This window comes from Nicotiana attenuata, unplaced genomic scaffold (assembly GCF_001879085.1).
Source record: "Nicotiana attenuata strain UT unplaced genomic scaffold, NIATTr2, whole genome shotgun sequence".
Classification (NCBI taxonomy): Eukaryota; Viridiplantae; Streptophyta; class Magnoliopsida; order Solanales; family Solanaceae; genus Nicotiana; species Nicotiana attenuata.
Genome location: NW_017672000.1, coordinates 22,506 through 44,177, shown reverse-complemented (window position 1 = coordinate 44,177; position 21,672 = coordinate 22,506). Strand labels below are relative to the sequence as shown.

At 40.2% G+C, this 21,672-nt stretch overlaps 2 protein-coding genes across 2 annotated transcripts; both read right to left on the bottom strand.

Moving 5' to 3' along the window:
- Positions 1–5,310: 5,310 nt before the first annotated feature.
- LOC109211259 lies at positions 5,311–5,932 on the bottom strand. The gene is made up of 2 exons (XM_019374773.1): positions 5,726–5,932; positions 5,311–5,523 (listed from the first exon to the last, which is right to left on the bottom strand). Exons 1-2 carry the CDS (start codon positions 5,930–5,932, stop codon positions 5,311–5,313), a joined length of 420 nt encoding a protein of 139 aa, XP_019230318.1.
- A 40-nt stretch (positions 5,933–5,972) lies between these two features.
- LOC109211258 lies at positions 5,973–6,936 on the bottom strand. The gene is made up of 2 exons (XM_019374772.1): positions 6,501–6,936; positions 5,973–6,343 (listed from the first exon to the last, which is right to left on the bottom strand). Exons 1-2 carry the CDS (start codon positions 6,934–6,936, stop codon positions 5,973–5,975), a joined length of 807 nt encoding a protein of 268 aa, XP_019230317.1.
- Between the last annotated feature and the right edge of the window lie 14,736 nt (positions 6,937–21,672).

Here is a 21,672-nt window from a genome sequence, read left to right as displayed (position 1 = left end):
TGATATCCCCTCCTTCGATTTGGGTGTTGTAACACCAAAATCACCACAAAAATCCCTAAAATCTACACATGCAATGGAACCTACTACTCAAAGTTCATCTCCTAGACAAATTCGTGCCGAGAATAGAACAAAATATTTGCACGATGTCGATGCTGGAGGCAGTGGCACACCAGGCGGCAAACAACTCAAAAGAAGGGGTAAAGAGCTTTGTGTAGATGAAGATTTTGTGGACGATGCCCCTAAAATTCCTAGAGTAAAAAAACCCAAGTTGTCTCCTTCTTCCTCAAAGCAAAAATCGAAGAAATCACCCCAAATTGGTTCAAAAAAAAAAAATTTGGCTAAGGTAAACATTATTATTTTCCTTTCCAGTTTTGTAGTTTTGTTTTGTATGTCAAAATCTCTGTTTTAAGTGTTTTGGTAAATTGTAGATTAGTTGTCTTAATTTTGTAGGTTATTCTGTAGATGTGATGTTTAACAGTTTATAATTGTAGGTATTTTGTAGTTGTCTTGTATTTATATTGTCGTTATATTTTAAATGTTGAAACAAAGATGTATTTACTTTCTTATTCCTGCATTTGTTTCTTCCTCATTTGTGTTTACCTATTTTTGTAGTGATGGTGTAGTTATATATAGATAATATGTAGATTAATGCTTCATTTTTATGCATTTTACTGATGTGAAATAATTTATCATTTTTTGCAGAATGGACATTATTTTGCCCCACAAAATGTGGATTATGGTGTGCTTAGATTCCACACTTTGTGTGATCCTAGCATGCCTAGCCAGATAAAAGAGTTGTTGTCTCCAAATGCTTTAAAGCTTTTTAAAAATACTTGTTTTGGTTACTTACTGTCTCTCCCCTCCATTTGCATGCATAACCAAGCTATTCATCTCCTCATGAAGTATGAACTGTCTAAGTCTATTGAATCATTTTTTTCAGTCAACTTGAAGGGGGAAAATTGAATTTTTCATTGAGAGAGTTTGGTTTAATTACTGGATTAAATTGTGTGAATCAGTTTTCAGATTTTGGATACACTTCTAGTTATGTTAGCAAGTTAATGAATAGCTATTTTCCTAACAAAAAAAGAGTAGAGAAGTGGTATTTGAAAAACATAGTGACAAATAGATCTTGGGTAAATGATGAGGATGCAGTCAAGTTGTGCATTCTTTATCTTTTGGAATTTTTTGTTTGCCCTTCTGACAAAGACCATGTATCTTTTATAGACAACTTTAGGTTCTATTTGGTGGAGTCTGGTCAGTTTAAGTCATACCCATGGGGTATTAAATCTTTCAATCAGGTTATGGAATCTGTTAGGCATCGTCTAAATCCCCGTGTACATTCTTATCTAATACGGGGATGCTCATTAGCCTTGCAAGTGTGGCTTTATGAATGTTGCTCGACCGTCAACACGGAGCTTGCTACGAGGTCTTCTGACTCAATACCTCGCATATTAAGATGGTCAGCTACTAAGGGGCAGATTTGGTTAACTGCCTTTGAGGAGAAGATGATCAAGCCTGAGTGGATTAAGGTATTTTTTCAATTTTGGTTACTGTCTACATATACATTCATAATATCTACAATCTGTCTATATTTTCTTCCTTAGTGGAACTAACTGGGTTTTTTTCATCATTCAGTTCACAAGCATAACTGAATCTGGAGAAGAGATTGGAGTGCTTACTCTGCCAAACAAGATTCAATATGAGGATGAACAAGTTGCACAATCATCAGAGGTTCCAAATGTTGATTCTCCAACATTGGAACCCAAACATACAGATTGTCAAGAGGACAAGGAATCTGTGGCTAAGAAGCTCAGGAAGCTAGAAAAGGGAATTCAACAGGTAATATTATTAACTACAATATATTTACATATTAGCTACAATTTATCTACATTTCATAACAGTTGATGTAGTATATATTGTAGTTAAATTGTAGTATAATTCTATATTTCTATATTTTTAACTTTTAGGTTGATGGAAAGTTAGCGGATTTTAGGAAGGCTGTATTTGAGGAACTCCATAAACTGAGAGTGTTTATAGATGATTCTGTGAAGAGTGTTTTGAAATTGGTAAACAAGAGCTATGATGTGGATGAGGCAAAGGTAAGAGTTGACATATATTTATATACCAAAACAAATTATGACATATGAAACAATATACTCAACGTAACATTAAATCTTTAGTTTGCTGGTAGTTCAACCAAAAACAATGACCAAAAATAAGGATTGAACAACCAACAATTTTATTTCAATATTGGTGATCAAGTGCATGCAAGCACAAGCAACACAGGTATCTACAAAATACCTACAAATATATACACTTATTATAAAACTTTATAGAACATAGTTTTATTATTCACATTTTATCTACAACTTCCTACCTATATCTACAACTTTCAAGGCAGCATTACCTAGTATTATTTACCTTTTTTAATTATAAATTTAAGCTGCAGTTTGTCCAGAACATGTTCCAGGACATGTTGACTTATATCCAGAATTTCAAGAAGCAGCTGATGTTGATCAAGCAGGTATAAAATCATGCTGTCATTCATAATAAATACTTGTTGTTTATACAATTTTAGATTCCTGTTAAGTAATTTATGTTTTATGTAACAGATATTGAAGATGTCTATGTACACTCCCCAATTCACGGAGTGACTGTAGCAGCTCAGACAGAACAAGTCAATGAGAAACAGCTAAATGAAGGTGAAGATGCACAACATGTGGATGAAGTTGGTTCTGAAGGATCAGGCATTGATAAGAAGGGTGTGACATTGGATGACTTTGAGTTGCCAGACAACTTAACACAATTGGTTAAGTTTGGAGAGCCCATACCAGATGAAGCAACCCCTATTCTTCCTGGGAGAAGCAGGCAACCGGGGAAACATGCACGATCACCTTTCATACCTCTATATAGTTCTGGAGGCAGCAGCTCTACTGGTCCTAAATTTTTCTACCTCAAGCACCCCTTCATAACTCTTATAGGTGAAAATGTAGATTCTGATGTGTTAGATAAGTTCAACAAGTGGTTATACCACCGTACTGACAAAGTTTCTAAGAGGTATGAATGCTTAGTTTGACACTGTCATTTCAGCATTTTAAAGTTTAAATATGTAATTCATTATGTGATTTTTTTGATTGGACATTTATTTGTTGTTACAGGAGGAAGGCTCCATTTTCAATAAAGGATAACCAAATCAAACCTTGGTTAGACCTTGGAGTTGAAAAGGTGGATAAGAAGGACTGGTTTTATTCCCTTGCTCACCCCGGACAAGTCCTCAATAACTCTGTAAGTATCAAAGAATAAATTCACAAGATATATTCTGGCTTCTGTTTTGTAGTAGAATTGTAGTTATTACATGATTGTAGTTAATTTGTATTTATGTTGTAGTTTAAGATGAAGACTTACAAATGTGTGCTGTAGTTTGAATGTCAATATTATTGAGACCTTATGGTAGTTTGCTGTTTTCCATGTGTTGCTATGTATAGCAGCTAAAGTGTAGCTATTTGTTAGTTTATTTGAATTCTGGCTTTTTATTTTAAAATGTATCTGCCTTGTTGATAATTGTAGTTACAGTGTAGCTTATAGTAAATTTTATTTTATTATGCAGCACATTGATGTTATTATGTATTACCCTAGAAAAAGAGGCAAATATGGCCCCAACAACAACAACCGATTGCTTATTCAAGTCAAAGATTGAACAAATCTATGAGAAGTTCATAAGTACTCCACAAGAACAAAAGTATTCGGTTGTTAAACCCGATGATGATGTTGCAGAATATATTCTTGGGTATAGAATTCTTGCTAATGTTGCCTGGGATGAAGTTGACTATGTCATCATGCCCGTGAACATTGTAGAGAAGTTCCATTGGTTGTTGGTCGTTTTCGATATAGCAGACAGGCAACTTTATGTGTATGATTCCATGGTGTCTTCACACAACCATAATGCTGTTGAAGCATGTGTTGATAAGTTTTCAATCATTATCCCTCTGTATTTGTCTTGCACTAGTTTCTACGGTAAGCGTAAAGACATTGACTTCAAGACCACAAAGGCATACAATGAGAAATCAGTTACAGACCCTATCAACATATAGTGGTTGGTTGCGGAGATTCCACAGCAAAAGGAAGGATCACTGTAAAAAAATTATTCTCTCTTTCTAAATGGTTAATTATTTTTTTTATAATCATTTGTTAAATAATTAAATTTTTGTGTCTTATGCAGCGATTGTGGGGGTATTTGTGGCTGCTTTTGCGGAGTATGTTAGCCTTGGAGATTTGTCAATCCCTTCAGAAGACCTTTCGGATATCGACCAACACCGTACACGCTATGGAGCTCTCCTATGGGACTATGCTACAAAGAAGTAAGAAGATGGGTCAATCAGTGAAAGTGAGGTTACAGGAAGGCTAGCAAGGAGGAAGGGTGCTCCTGCTTTGAATGAGAAGACTAGAGTACAGAGAAAGAAGAAATAGCGTGCTGTTTTCCTAGTTTACTTGATGCCAATTTGTAATTGAAGGAGAATACAATACTTTATGAACAAAATTTTTATGTTTTTATTGCAGCAGATCTTATTGTTTTGTTATTTTATGACAATATCTATATTTTGTGAAGAATCAACGTAGTTATTGTATATAAATTTTGTATTTGTATATCATAATTTCTAGCTGTTTACCTTCTGTATATAACTGTCAGTTGAAGTTAAATTACACAACAAAAAGAATAAATAAATACTCCAATCATAGAAATGTGTTATCCACAATGAATCTGCAAATTGTCTACAAAATTTTACAAAGACTACAATTTAACTACATTTAACCTACATTATATCTACAATCCGGAAACACTTTACATGAATTTACTTTTTAATATCAGTTTTATTGTAGATGATAAATATTAATACAAATTTACACTATATCAAAGACAAATTTAGATGCCTCACAAGATACGTAAAAGCATATTAAACACACATAATAAAATTGTAGTATACTTCATAATGATCTTTAAAAACTTAAACGATTACACAAAAAAATGTAGATTCTTTAACTCACTAACAATAACTACAAAATAACCATTCTAACTACATGATATTTTTTTTGGGTGCATTCTTGCAAGATCTTTTGTTATGCCCTTCACCTCCACAGTTTCTACATGACACCTTGTGCTTCTTTGACTTTAGTTCATCATATGTTTTGTATCTTTCCTTTTGAGGTCTTCCTGGCTGCTTTTTCTCTCCCGTAGGTGGTTTTACTACTTCATCAGATATATGTTGTGGCACATTCCATTTGCTTTCATCAGGAAGGGGATTTACTGGTATTTCATATGTACGGAGTAGGCTCTCCCTTGTGTAATACGGCGAGAAATAATTTTTCATATCCTTCATTCCTGTCCCTTAAAACTGCCAAAGCATGCGCACATGGAAGTTCATCAAGTTGGAACTGGCCACAAGTACATTTCTTGTTTTCAAGACACACAATGTACCGCTTCGCACCATTTATCACAGTATAGATAAGATCTGTTGAAGCCCTCACCTACAATTACATAACAAACAGAAATAAAAATATTTAAAATTCATAAAAATAGTTTATCTACAATTATCTTCAACTTATCTATAATTTATCTACAAATGATTACCATCTACAAATTAACTACAGTTTGTCTACAATTTATCTACATTCTGGAAACACTTTATATAAAAATATTATTATTCTCCACAAAATAAAGAGATTTTACCCTAAGTTTCCGAGATAATGTACCGTTTTTCTCCAATTCTTTGTTGAATTTGTACCCAAGGTATGTGAAAGTACCCTTTGCCTTCAACAACTTCTCTTTCGTCCAACGTTCAAGAAGTATCCTCATATACTCTAATAGGTCAAATATAGGCAGCTCTCTTGCATATTTTGTTACAGCATTCAACGACTCTGCGATGTTTGATGTCATAGTCCAAGTTCTATTCACTGTTGCATGTACTCTTCACCATCTATGATAGTCGATAGTCAATATCATAGAGGTATGATTTAACACGAGGGTCTATCTCTTCAATCTTCGACATCCTTTCATTAAATTCATCCATAGTGTATGATCCTGCTGTAGCAAAGTACAATTCATTTAATTGTAGATAACCCTTCTTGAACTTTGCCCTTATATTTGTCCAAATATGCCACACGCAAGAGTAGTGTAGCACGCCCGGATAGACAATTGATGTTGCCTTCAGGATACTCTCATTCATATCTGAAACAACACACATTGAAGTTCTTTCACCATATGCTAGCTTGAATTGCTCAAAAAACCACTTCCACGATGCATCGTTTTCCGAATCAACCACTGCATATGCCAAAGGCAATATTGTTCCTACATTATTAATAAAAAATTAATTAACTGGCAGCTTTGAAATTGCATATAAAGACACAAATACATATAAACTACAAGATATCTACAAAGATATCTACAATGTTTCTACAATTTACACACGGCCTACAAAATAACAACAAAATAACTACATTTATACCTGCTGCATCCATTGTGCTTGCTGTCAGCATAATTCCCCTATCGGCTGTCTTTAAGAATGTCCCATCAACCACTACTACTGGTCTACAATATTCCCAACCACTTATTGATGTACAAAGAGCAACAAATGCATATAAGAAGCATTCATCGTTTGTCTTCTTCAATTTAACAATTGAACCAGGATACGTTTTCTCAAGAATATAAAAATATTTTGGTAATTTGTTGTAGGAGTCAGCCGGATGACCTCTCAATAACTGTAAAGCCTTTTCCTTTGCCCTCCATGCTTGCATGTAGCTTAGGTTCACTCCATGTTGGGATAACATGTCAGTTTGTATGTCCTTTGGTGTGTAAACTGTCTTAGGATCACAATACTTTGGTATGACCATGCTACCAACTACAACTGCAGTACGTTTGCGCTGTATGAATGTATCGTCCATTAAGGAGCATGTGTGTTGTCGGTTGAAACTCCTTATCTTGAACATTGTGGAATCATTAATTGATGTTGCCTTGAAGTGTCATTTACAGTTTTCACCAACGCATACAATCCAGTAGCTTCCAAAAAAATACAATATTTAATACAGATTATAAATGTAGGTGCAACAAAAGGACTGTTTTACCATAAAGTAACATAAACTACAATTTAACTACAATGTAACTACAATTTTACTACAATTTTTAAAATATTTTTTTACTTGACTAAAACACTGCTTTTATTGATATTTTCTCCATACCTTCTATGACTAGATCTTTTAACTCCGAACTGGAACTTGTGCATCACAGAAAAGTGCTTCATTGCAGCAGCTACAGTTTGCTTGTCCTGATACACTTGTCCTTGTTCAATATCAGTTTGCGTAGATTCTTTTATTATTTCACTTTGATATTCCTCTATAGCTGGGGAGGATGGCATATCAAGTAACTTTAGGGATCCAGACGAACCTGCATCGATATAAAGATAAACAGTGTCATTTTAATTTGTACAAAATTTGTAGATTTTTCGTAGATATAGTTAAAATTTTGTAGACATCCATATTAGGATGTCAGGCATTGTATTTAAATTGTATAAATGTAGTTTTAATTGTAGTTAAATATAGATATATTGTCGATAATATCGTAAAATCATAATTTTATGCAATTTCTAACTATACAAACCTGCACTCGTGTTATCGTTCGTGATTGCCAATTCCATATTGAAATCTCGTACACTTATACATAACGGATATGAACCTAAGTTTTTATTCTCCTTTTTGGTCTCCACATACACACTAACCCCTGTCACACCTCCTTTTTTCTACACCCGCAAGGGTATAAAGGAGTTTTTCCAATTAAAGGACAATCAGAACGGGATTTATTATTAAGATTCAGAGTCGCCACTTAGGAGATTAATGGTGTCCCAAGTCACCGGTTGAATACCGAACCGAGGAATTATGACTCTGTTAACAGTCCGCGAACCAGAAATCCGGGTAAGAAATTCTGTTAACCCGGGAGAAGGTGTTAGGCATTCCCGAGTTCCGTGGTTCTAGCACGGTCGCTCAACTGCTATATTTGGCTTATTTATTTGATTTTAGTACATGTTTTAACCTATATGCTTTCAACTTTGAACCGCTTTTATTATCATTATTTTAAGAGAATTGCAACGTCGTGAAAACATGTCTCGAATCGCGTCACATAAATGCACCCGCAATTTTTGACGCATTTCGACTTCGTTGAGATTTGGATTTGGGTCACATAAATGTGCACCCGTATTTAAGAAGGTAAGATTATTAAAACGCGCCTAAAAGGACTAACATGTTATTATCTTTGGGGAAGGCCGTGAAATTCGCTAAACGGCCCATCCCAAAGTCTAGGTATTTTTAGTATAACGCTTATCGAGGGCCCCGCCATTTGTTTGTTTTGTGTAGTGAGGCTCATCTCGTTTTATTTAAAAGCCAATCCTAAAGCAACCTATAATTTTCTATTTAATTTGTCTCTAATCAATAAAAGAAAAAACCTAATTTATCAATGTTTAAAAATTATTGTGCTTAGATCCATGAACTCACATGAATTCAAATCTAGAATCAGTTTGGGCCTTGAACACAGCCCATATGAAGAAATCATTACCAGGTTCGCTTGAATGCATGCCAACCATAGGCCTGGCCATCCGTTTGAACATTGAGTCCAAAACCGCCTGACGTGGCCAATCACTGGTCCAGATGAGGCCTCAATTCAGTCGAATCCAAATGCCTACTAAAATTATATCCAAATCCGTCTGAATGGGTTCAATACTTGTAATAAAAGGAAATCAGTTATGCAATTACACAAATTAATTAGACAGTGGCCATTTGAATTTCAATTCCATGCTCAAATTATCTTATTCCTCTATTTATTGGTGTGCTCCTAACCGTTACTAATGGTGAAAATTAAAACAGCAGCATGGATCGACCTTAACAACAACAACTTGATTAGATGACTTCCTTTAACACTATGTATGAACAGGTTAACAGTCCCAATTCAGAACAAACCAACGATTTTAAAATTGGTTCAAACTAACATTATTCATTCAGGGAATTCGCGACTCTAGGACCAAATTATTGAGGTTATTACTAAAGGCTGCTTACTACGCCAGGACTTAACATACGTAGGAGTTCGTATATTCAAACTCTAAGCTACAACCACTACAGGAGTCCAACTACATTTCATTGAAGCTACAGGTTTAGAGGAAATGAATTCAAACCCAGAGTTCAACAGTCCGGCTAATACAAATAATTTTTAGGCCATTAAGTGCAAACAAGCAAAACATTTAAACATCAATGAACTTAAACGTTGAGTACATAGGTCAGAAATTGAGCTAAATAAAATCTCATGCTTCAGTCATCATATTGATTCATTCTTCAGTTTACAATCATCAAGGTCAAAGCTGTGTACCTGGAATTCGAATAACAAANCAATCAGGATTCTTTTCTGATTTTTAGCGCGTTTTTAGGGAATATTCTGCCCTTTTAATACCTAATAAACGAATGGTACATAAATTGTAGGAAAAATGTGGACTAGGCAGGTAATTTAGATAATATAAATATTTTTGGTAATAAAGTTTCATATATGGTATAGATAATTGGATCGGTTGGGCTAGGCCGGGCCGATTCATTCCTATTTTAATTGGCTAATTATTTATTAGACTGCAAATAAAAAATAAAACTAAAAAAAACGTAAAATAAGAAAATACTACCGGAAAATTTATTTTCTGACCATTTTGATTTTTGTGTGAGAAAACAAAGTTATTTGACTTTGGTGGAAAATAATCATAGTTATATGACCATTTATGTAATTTACCATTAATAAAGATTAGGTGAAAAATTGAGTTGAAAATATATATTAATTAATTAATATTAAATAATAAAATTATATATAGGTTCTGAAAATGGGTTGGATCTATTGACTGAGATCGTAAAAAGAGGACACGGAGGTATGAGTTGATCGGATGCAAGGAAGCCCAAGCATCTATTTATTTGTTGATGATAAAATAGTGTAAGTTAGATTATTATTTCATATTGAAAAGATAGTTGAAAGACAAATATAATTGTGAAATTAAGATTGTATTTGAACCAAATAATTTAATGGGATAACCTCTTTTGTGACCACTCTTTATATTTCGTACCCTTATTAAAAATCTTTCTCCTCCTTTTTCTTCTGCTTCTTCTTCCTCGTCCTTCTCTTCCTCCTTCTACTTCTTCCTTGTTTCTTCTTCTCCTTCTCATTTCTAGATTATGTTTGCGAAACTCCTAATACTTGAACAAAATATAAACAGTGACCTCAAGAAGTGCTATGTGAGAAATCAGCCTAATCGAACTCAACATGGGCTATACTAGAAGCTTGGTTTAGGCCCAAAGCTTTACTAAGAGTGGTTGCCATTTTGGGTTTCTACTTGTCAGGACCCAAATCTCCCACCGTCGGTATTGTGATTGCGCCTAACATCGCACTCGCTAGGCAAACCTACATTAGAGATAGAATCACCTTTTTCCTTTATATTTTTCTATAATTAAGATTAACAAAAACTGATCCAACAGAAATAAAAGCGGAAGAACATATTTAACCAATTAGCCTTATACTATTAACCAGTTCGAAACAGTACCACCCAGAAACTGGTGTCACAACTCACGAACATTCTATGAATAACTACAAACATGGGTTTGAAAGACAATTACATCTGTCTCGAAGAAAGTAAAACAGAAATGAAGTAAACATAAGAGGGGACGCCAAGGCTTGCGGACGCCTGCTGGACTACCTTGGGTCTCCTGAATGCAATAACAACAACCGACCTCTCGATTAGCCACTACCAGCTTCGAAATGCATAGAAAGTGTAGAGTGCAGTACCAGTGTTACAACCCATATTCACGTACGTTGATTCATGCCATAAGTTAGTCGACGTAAATCTGAGAAGAGATTATCTTTGAGATGATAAGAAGTTAATCCTATTGGTCTTAAATGATACAAGGGTGTATAAGGGTGGTTAACAAGTATTAGAAGTTAAACGAATCAAGAATGTTGTAACCTGCATTTTTGGATAAACCTAGGGGTGCTAATATTCTCAAGAGGTCGCGTTTTAAGGTATTTGAATCATATAATATCCGTATCATAAGTCTTGAAGTCAAACGAGTTATGAAATAAAAGTTAACAAAAGTTGTCGCAACTTATGTTCATAATTTTACTTAAACTTTAGGTCAAATGTTACTAAGCTTTTCTCCCAATTTACTTGGAATTACGGAGTGGTCTACCCACCAAATTGAAGATCTATGAGTCTAATTTCCAACGCATTAAAGCGTTTATCAATATGATCTCGGAGTATAGTGATATTTGTATTTTCGCGAGACTGCGCAGATTGGTAGGTGACAAGTAGGTGCATCACCTACTTGCCAAAATGAGAGGACTCAATTAAAAGCCCCAAAGTCGGCCAAGAGGGGAGTTTTAAGGGCTTATCAACTCATTTATTTCACCCATCTTTCAGTCCTTGGAAACCAAATTGAACCCCTGCAACTCCTCCCCAAAAATCCCACACAAACCTTAGGGTATTTCGGGTGTTACGACGTGATTCTAGTGCCAAAAAGTCCGGACAGCTTGCTAGTTTCTCTTTCTCCTTCTTGTAGCCGCGTTGAGGAACTAATTTTTGATGAAGAAGGACCAGGTTTTGTGGGTTATACTCAGTACAAGGTAAGGTTATTCTTCTCCTTCCATTATCTATGCGTTTTCAAGTTGTAACTCGATCGTAAAGAATAGACCTAGCGAGTTTCAAAAGAGTAGTATGTTGTTTGTTCTTGCATCATGGTTGGCTGGTTATGAACTTATTTTTAAGTTGAATTCATGGCTGGTTTATTGGATAAGAGGTATAATTATGTACTTTTGGTTGTGTTTCTCAATTTGAAAGAAAAGACAAGTCGAAACGTGTTTAAGTAAACTGAAAAATTAATTTTGAGTTGCTGAACTTGTGGGACTGTTTTGTGGGTTGTTTCATGTTGATATTGGTTTGTCTCTTTTGCTACTGTTTTTATGGAGTTGAGAGGAGAAAGGGTGTGGAGAAATACCACATAATGGCAGGGTTGTTTGCTGGTCGTTCGTCATAATATTTTCGGATTGTTTGACACTATTATGGTTGTCGTGTTGTGTATGAAGTGATAGGGGTATGTTGGGCTGTTTGGTGATTGTTTTGACTTTGTGTGAAGTCATATATATAGGGGAGGTGCTGTCCATTTCATCGTGAAATAGGTTGTGGTCGATATATAATAGTTTCGACGCTTAAACGATAACGATAGTGTCATTTCTCTTATTGCAGAATAAGGAGTCGTGACATTTGCATAGCTTGAGGTTGGGCAGTACATATACAAGGTATGTGAGGCTATCCCTTTCCTTCGTTTGCATGACTTCGATTGTACATAATGCAATGAACGAGCTTCCAAAAGTACTCTACTCTTAGAAGCTAGCAGTACTTACATTGTTTCCCTTCTTATGGAACAATTGATGTTGAGGTTGCTTCTCTTATTCTTATGTTACCAATGTTGTTGGTACTTCCTGATTCTTATAAGATTCTTGATGAAGAGTTATTCCTAATAACATGTACGGAGAATATCGACCTTACGTCACTCTGAAAGGTTCAGAATATGATTCTAATGAGTCCTACATGCATTATATATATGTATCTATTTTACTCTACCGAGCCGCACTATAGTCGGTCGGGTACGACACCTATTGTGCAACCACTGATCAGTTGGGTTTTACCGAGCTCCACGTGGCCGGGTACATCTTACTGAGCCTATTACGTCCGGGTACGATATGATGATGATGCCCACAGAGGCGTATGTTTTAAAAGTTTATGTATATATATGTATGTATCACGCATTTCATATCAATAGCCCTCAGAGGTATCCAGATGTTACAGGTTGTATATTCTCTATCCCTATTTACATTACTGTTCTTACTTATGCTTTCCTGCCTTACATACTCAGTACTTTATTCGTACTGACGTCCTTTATATTTGTGGACGCTGCATGTCGTGCTGCAGGTCCTGATAGACAAGTAGACGCAGCTTCCCCACCACAGTAGGCTTCCAGTTCAGTGGTTATTGGCGAGATCCCTTCTCCGGACTAGCCGTGGTCTTGGTATGCATTTTTGTTATAGATATTATGGGTATGTCAGGGCCCTGTTCCGGCAATGTTGCAGCACTTATGCTCTTTTAGAGGCTCATAGACAGGTGTCGACTCATGTATAGTTTGGTATGCCTTGTCGGCTGATTTTTGTTGTATAGTCTTTCATGGGAGCGTGGTAGCTGGTAACTTATATGTAGTTTCTTGGCAGTCTTGTCATCCCATGTTATTTATGTTCATGCCAATTATCTTTCATTGTTGGTTGTTCATGATCCATGTCTACCTTTTATATTGATCTCGTCGGCCCTTAAAGATAATAAGAAAGGTTATATAAAATGTACGTTGGTGCTCGGCAAGTATGGTCCGGGTGCTAGTCATGACCCTCGAGTTTGGGTCGTGACAATTAGTACAACCGACCCCATGTACTGGTAAGTGCCAAGCCTATCCTCGACGAAGTAGTGACGAGGCTACGGCGGGGCATAACAATATATATAACCTGCAACATTTTATACTAAGACAGAAAGGAAATACAGAATGAAATATAACAGTAACTTGCATTAAATAAATATGGAACCCAGTCGTTCTACCAATACTTAGCTATAACCAATCCTTAAGAAAGTTTCAACACCACAATAATGAACCTCAGCAGAAGAAGAAGAATACATAAATAACAAATGATGCGGCGTGTATCCCGATCCCACCATATAGTCAACAATAATATAAGCATTCATCCTTATTACTCCTTGTTGCGGCGTGCAACCCGATCCCACCAGTCCACCCTTATTACTCCTCAATTTATCGCCCTTATTCCTCCTGTTGCGATGTGCAACCTGATCCCACCTGTCCACCCTTATTACTCCTTGTTGCGGCGTGCAACCCGATCCCACTAGACATCACATTTCACCCTTATTCCTACCTGTTAGCAGTGTGCAACCCGATCCTACCAGACAATCACATTTCACCCTTATTCCTCCTGTTGCGGCGTGCAACCCGATCCCATCACATCAGCACCTATCACAAAATAAAGACAAGTATTTCACAAGTTGCCTCAAATCCTCCACAACACCTTATACCTCAAACCAAAACAACGGAAGATCACTACAGTTATGAAACTTCATCAGTTATTACTACACAACAAGAACAACGAAAGTGTGCCATGAAGCACCAATAAACCAACGCAAACCAACAGTGTAATATAATGAAACTACGGAATAATTAATAACGTCAATAGAGAAACAACATTGAACAAGGAGCAATTAGACATGGAAGCATCAATAAACAAGTAGCAATTAGACATGGAAGCATCAATAAACAAGTAGTAATTAAGACAGGAAAGCAATATATATTAGGAAACGGGGAAGGGAACAGGCTAAACAGGAAATTTGGCGACGCATAGGTGCTCGTCACCACACCTATACGCCACACACATGGTATTACATACCAAGCAAGTCGGGGATCCCTAGCCCCTCGAGTCAAGGTTAGACCAAACACTTACCTCAAGCCAACGGGTATTTCAAAGCTCAAAGACCGCTTTACCTCTCGATTCCACCTCCAATCCACTCGTATCTAATCATAATTAACATATGTTTACCGTGAAAATGGTAATGACAATTAAATTTTTTGATGGGACTCTAAAAATACGTGATCTATTTTTATGCTAGTTATGGAGAAGTTGATGCTAAGTGAGTAAAGTTTAGGGGTGAGATGCGAGCTAAAATAAAGCAGTAATCGAACTAGGAGATAGCCTTTCGAGGCCTCGAGTCGGTCGATATGGGGCCTCGAGGTCGGGTCCCGAGCTCGGGCTCGAGCTATCAGGGAGAATCGGGGAAGGGCTAACAGATACAATAATATTAAAGGAAGCTCTTTATGGCCAATGATGAGCAACAAATAAGCAATAAATGTAGAGCAAATATGAAGATAATAAAATGGAGCAACAGTATCAAGAGAGTGTGTTAGAGAGAAAAGAGAGAGAGTTTATCATATATTTCATGTAGAGTCTTTGGAGCAACATCAGTCCTCTCTAAAATAGTAAAAAACCCTTTATATAGAAGGGGGAAAACTTATGCGGTAAGGCATACATTAGCTATAAAGGTATGGAGATGGGATGGCTGGAAATGACGCCCCGAGTAGGGCTCAGAGTAGCTTGGCTTGGCTTTGTCAGACTCAACCGTGACATGCTTAGCCGCGTCTTAGGAACTCCCAATTTTGCTTCAGCCCCGACCATCATCCTCTCAAGGCCGGATGTCGACGAGCCCCGAGGACGAAGACTCGAGCGCATCTTTGCAGCCTCGAGGCTTCGAGGCAATCTTCTGAAATGCTTTAATGACGGGAAATTGGGCCCTCCGATTTTGCCGTATACAGATAGTCTCCGTGTTTCCTAGCTCGAAGTGATAGGAAACGAATTTGATGACTAACTCTTTGAGTTCCCCGCGCCGATGTCATATCGGTGATGCAACCTATGACGTGAGCCTTTATGACAACCGAGAAATCCCATGGACTTGTCTTTTCAACGCCATTCAATGCATTGTCGATTCTCGTTCTTCAAAGTGGCAGTACCGCCGTCGATTTAGTTTTCAAGAATGCATTGATTGCGCTTGCCGATCCATCTTCCAAAGGCATCGAAGACCATGTGATCGCTCCCTATAAATGGGCGCATTTTGATGCTATTTCTTCAGCTGAGTGTCTTCTTCCCTTCATTCATCCGTTCCTCTTTACTATCTTTTCACCATCTTCTCCTATTTTGTTAACTGCCATGTTTGGGGTTCACGACCCTAAAGCTGTATGGTAGCATTCTTATCAGCTGTGTAGTGGCCTCCTGCCCGAGCTTCTTCATATCGAGCGAGATTACACTGTCTCGACGCTGGTGCTGTTGTTATCACTGCTGCTATTGCTGCCATTATTGACTCGAGATGATGATAAATGGGGGGCCAGTTTCTTTCGGTATGGACAGGCGTTCGGATTCTACACCGCTGCTCACTCTCCTACCCTGGCCTGCTGTGGCACTTCATTCCTTGGGTTTTTTCCCAATAAAATGGCACAAGCGGTTGTCGAGACTAGGGTCCGCCGGATCTTCAACCTTTGGCTTTGGCGGGCTATGTCTCTTTTTTCTGCCTCTTCTACGTCCTCCCTCTCTCCTCTTCTTCGTCTTTTCCCTCGGATATGTTATTCTGAGGGATTGAGCTGGGAACCTAGAGGAGGTGGCGGTCGAATGTATCACCTTTGAGGATGCAAGCTCGAGGAGGCGGCGCTTCGGGGATACTGCTACCGGGGATGAACCTCTGAGGGTAGACTAGGTTTACGCTTCGCATATTCCCTTTTTCCTTATCTCTGAGTAGGAACCCTTTGTAAGCTTTTGTAATCATATGTAAGGACCCCTCGAGGGCCGTTGTAAGCAAATTCTCATAAATGTAAAGATATTTTTTGACTTCTGCCTTTGATGTTTGCCATATTCCTTTTAATTTTGCGGGGGTCCTGAATGTATGCTTCTGCTGGTGATTATCGACATCTTGTTCGAAAGCGAGTATTTTTCTCGGCTTTGTATGATAGAAATGGCTCCTTTCTGAGCCCACCGTTGTTCCTCGGACCAAGCTTGAAGTGGTCTGATAGACCCGGGCCGTCGGGACCCTCGAATCATATGGAGATAGCACTTTGAGACTTGAAGTTTTTTGAGAGCGGTGTCTGAGTGAGGGTCGGCTTCGGATACCTGGAGATTTTCTTTGAACTTGGCATGGATAACCTTTTAAGTCGTTGTATACAGATCCTAGATTATGGGTTACCCGGATTTAGGCGGTGTCCTGAGGTCGAGCCTCTATGGGAGGAGCTCGAGGTCCCCGAGGTCGGGCATCACCTCGAGACTGGAGATGGAGTTGTTGGCTTCTTAAAGCCTAACTTCTCTTCGATGGAGGTCCTCGAGGTCGAGTACTGCGTCGGGACTGGAGATGGAGTTGTCGGCTTCTTAAAGCCTAACTTCTCTTCGATGGAGGTCCTCGAGGTTGAGTACTGCCTTGGGACTGGCATTCGAAGTCATTGGCCTCCTGGGGCATATCTCGGGCAAGCGGGTCGTTGCTATTTCCACGTATATATGGGGTTGCTTCCGCTTCTTAGGAGATCCCACCCTTTTTAGATAGCTATCTTCTTATTTCCGCGTTGAGTCCTTCGTTACCGTAGCATCGGAGTGTTTGTGTAGGTTCTTGCTTTTGCCCTTTCAGTATCACCGTAGTGATGACTGCTACTTCGGAGTTTGCCTGTCAGAGAGGGGAGAGTTCCGCTCCTAGTGCTCAGGATCCGCGGGAGTTTATCTTGAAGTCTATGTCTTTAATAGGAGAGGAGCACCTTGATTTGGTGAGGAGAGACTGCGGATAGGGGGAGGAGGTAGCGCTACAGGTGCTTTCCCTGGATGAGGGTATCGCTGACCCTGCCGATGGATTCCTGAATGTATATACGTATCCCTTCACACTGGGACCACTTGACAGGGTCGTGCTCGACTTTTGTGTGAAGTACGGGTTACCTTGGCCTAGGTACGCCCGTCATTTTGGCGAACAGTGTTGATGATGAGGTTTTTTGCGGAGAAGGAGGGGCTTGAATTCACGCTCAACCATCTCGTGAGGCTGTACCGGCCCTTTCACCACCGAGGTCTGCTAACCTTCCAGTGCCGTTCGTCTACGCCTTTTGTTGTTGTTGATGATGAAGGCGGAGATCGGGATTGGGCTAGTCGGTTCGTCCGGGTCCGGACGACTGACGTTGTCCCCGCAGAGTTTATGCCATTCCCTGAAGAATGGAACTATATGCGTGAGTGGAGCGTCCTGTGCTTTCTCATATTTGTTCATGTTGAAAGTTAGTCTCGTAATCGTGTTTCCTTCTTTTCTGCAGCGATTTCATGGGCGCCGGGCGAAGTTCCTGATCTACCTGGTTGGGTCCGGAAGCTGGCGACCCACTCGACTTGCGACGAGCATAGGTGGCGAGCGGCATCTCGGGGCAGATGGGAAGCAAAACATCATGGTGCATGTGCATATTGCTTTTCCCTTGTCCCTTGTTTATTTGGAGAGACATTCTCCCCTTTTTATGTATTAATCTTGCTGCTGCAGGTATCGGAGAGCCTCCGAAGGCGAGGCTGTGCCCCTCCGGAGAGGGGGAGGGGTTGTCGTCTTTCGAACCGAAGGATGTCAATAGTAAGCTGGAAATGTACTTGCAGGGAGATGGCGCTTATGGCAAGGCAGAACGGGGTCGGGTCTCCGAGACGGAAATATCGCCCGGGTCTGTCGCGCCCGAGGTTTCCAGGTCTGGAAAGATAGCTCCTCCGAGCGATCATGTTTCGACCGGGGTCGATTCCTCCGGGGCAGAGGGGCTAGATCGACAGATATGTGCTCGGCCTTCGAGGAAGTCTTCCGACTTCACTTTGAGGTGATCTTCGTCATAGGCCCCCTGAATCCGCATCTTCCCTTTCTTATTGGGTTTTTTATTTTGCAGGCCTTTGATGGGCTTAGGTCCGAGTTGCTCCGTCATGGAGCTAGGCTCCGGAAAGCTCTGGATGAGGGTAGATCCCTTAGGCTCCTTTGCGAGGAGAAGTAAGCCGAGTTGGCCTACTGGCGATGCTAGGTGTATCGGAGCTTGAATTACGAGAGCTATTTGATGGAGCAGGTAACTTCCCGTCCTGGTTGAGCATGCGTTTCGCTTTTTAACTTCTAAGGTTAACTCTCCGCCTACCTCAGCTGCAGAAAAAGATGGAGGCCTTGGAGCGTCTTAGGGGCGAGGCCGATCGAATCAGGAATGACTGTAGCGAGCTGAGAGCTCGGGCGCAGGTCCAAGCCTTAGAGGAGAAAGATGCATCGGCTAGACATTCGGCCCTCGAGGTCCAACTCCATTTAGCTCGTGGCAACGCTTCAGTTCAAGCGGATATGATCATGAATCTTGAATCCGAACACTCGAGGGTTAGGGTTGAGATCGTTGATGCTCGGACCGAAGCGGTACTGAACCGTACTAAGGCTGATCAGGAGATGGAGATTCATTTGAAGGATGCTACCGACGCCCAAGCCGAGTTGAAGAGGGTCCTTGATCGTGGAGAGAAGATCGAAGAATATGCTCGTTGCAAATCTCGGAGAAAAGTTCTCGAGGAGATCAGTGTCAGGGGTTTTGTTCTCTCGGAAGAGTTGGCGCGAGTGAGGGCGGACAAGTGCGATGCTCGGTTACTCCTGTTCGATGCCGAAGAGAGTGAAGATGAGGCCGATAGGCCATAGCTCTCAGGGGTGGGGCGTAGACCTCGCCATCCCGTATGTAGTACCTTTTTAGAGCATGTTTGTAGATGGAGAATGTATTTTTCTGCGTGTGTACCTGAAAAGAAAAACCTTTTGTGGCTTTTTTGTTCTTCTGTTCCCCCTTTTGTTTCGCTTATGGCCAGGTGGAGTGGTTTCAGAGTCAGTGAGAATTATCATATCCGTGATATGGCCCTAGGGCTCATTAGGCAGGCCCGGGGGCTCTTATGCGCCTGGTCGGTGCGACCTTTGGAGTAAGCAGGCATTTGAGCACTTATGCTTTTGTTCAGTTGTTTCGGGTAGAGTCTCCGAGTCGGGTTTCAACTTGAGCTCATATATCCCTCAAGCTTTTTATGTTTGCATGGGACGGTGGCTTTTACGTTTTATCTCTCTTGGATCCAGTTTCCGAGTCGGGTTACGACTCGAGCTCAGTCGACCCTCAAGTTTTACGTTTGTATTTGGCGGGCGACAATGGCTCTTACGCCTTCGATCGAAGTGATCTTTTATGTATGCCGGCGACAATGGCTCTTACACTTTGCACTTAGGCGTGTGTGTGGCCCTGAGGCTCGTTAGGCTGGCGACAATGGCTTTTACGCTTTCCCTTAGGCATATGTGTGGCCCTGAGGCTCGTTAGGCTGGCGACAATGGCTCTTACGCTTTGCCCTTAGGCATATGTAGGCTTTATTTTCCTCTCATTAAGGACTTTTGCAATGATTTTGCCTGACTTGTCGTCGGTTCGGGAAGAACCTCGATTTCCAGTCGTTAGCGGCGATGTTCGAGCACCTCGTAAGGTTTGGCTCGTAGCCTGAGTAGCTTGAAGCCTTATGATTTGGAGCTGACATGGTTGAAGCTCTTTTGCTTGTTGAGGGTAGCCTGTTTAGCCGGTTCTTTTCGAAGTAGATTCGAAGTAATGGCCTATAATTTTGTAGCGACGGTCGGGCGTCCCCGAGTCGCGTTAGTTTGGCTGGTGCAGCCGTATAACCGTAGTCATTTATGTTTGGCCGGAGCCATTTTTTGGTCCCGAGTATGGTAGTTTAGGCGTCTATATCGGGGGTATGCCTTTTTAGGGCCATTACAAATTCGAAATATAGCCTGAACTACGAGATCGATTTTATGCCTGTAGTAAGGTCTTACAAAACCTTCATGCCTTTTGAGGTCTTACAATTTGTGTTGTTGCTTTGTGCAAGTTTTACAAGACCGAGTCTGCCCGCTCGGGGTCTTATGGCCTCGGGTTTTTTGCTGAATGGCAATTGGCGACATTCTCCGAGTCATCGAGTTCGTTTTGGCTTGAGAGCCGTTACTCGTGAGCTCGGCGTTGCCTCATTGAGGGCTTACGGCTTTGGAGATTCCGATCCTGAGGTCGCGCGTATGCTTAGCTCTTTGGTGCCAGTCTCCGAGTATTCGGGACGCTTTCTTTTTGGAGATATTTCATAATTTCTATGCTGCCTCGTTGAGGACTTACTAATTTTGGACTTCCGACCCTGAGGTCATGCGGGTGCCAAATTATCGACGCCAGTCTCCGAGTATTCGGGATGTTTTCTGATGGAGGAATCGTTCTGGCGAAAATGCTGGGTTTTCCTTGGAGCATGAGTCATGTTGGCAAAAGCTTTCTTTGATCATTTGACATTAGTACATGTGCCTCCGCCATCGGGGGCTCGGTTGTGCGGACATGGTTCATTCGACAATTTGGTCCGTTACATCATTTTGCCATTGGGACCCTGTTTGTCATTTCTTGGTTCTTATGAGCGGATGATCTTCTGAAAGGATGTCCTTCGATGTTTGTGATTGATAGCAAAAGAAGCCTTGAAGACTTGCTGGATTCCCCTTTGGCAGCATATAGGTGTTGCCTCGTTAAAAACCTTACCCTCTTCGGGACAAAAGCTCGGTCGAAGGAAAAGAGTGCAACGGATGCTTTTGAAACCTTATGGGGTCTTCGGGCCGGGTATGCGCTTATGGTCGCTTTGATCGAGTGCCTGTACAAATGATTAGTATAAAATATAAACTGAAAAGGGAGATGGTTATACCTTATCGCGGGATGCGTTTGGCGACGTTCCGAGGTCTGGCACGCCTCTGTTGTTTGTGGTGAGGACGTGGTACGGCCCTCCGCTGTGTTGAATCGGGCTTAGCCGAAGATGCAGTTTGATTATCATTAGGCTCTCTCGAAAGTGGAGATATTGGCGCCGGTGTCACGTCGTGCACCGCGAACATTTCCCTTGCTACGTGCTATTCCCTGTGGACGGTTCTAATCCCGTCTTTTGTCGAGAATTTCATCATCTGGTGGAGGGTGGACGGTACCGCTTTCATGCAGTGTATCCAC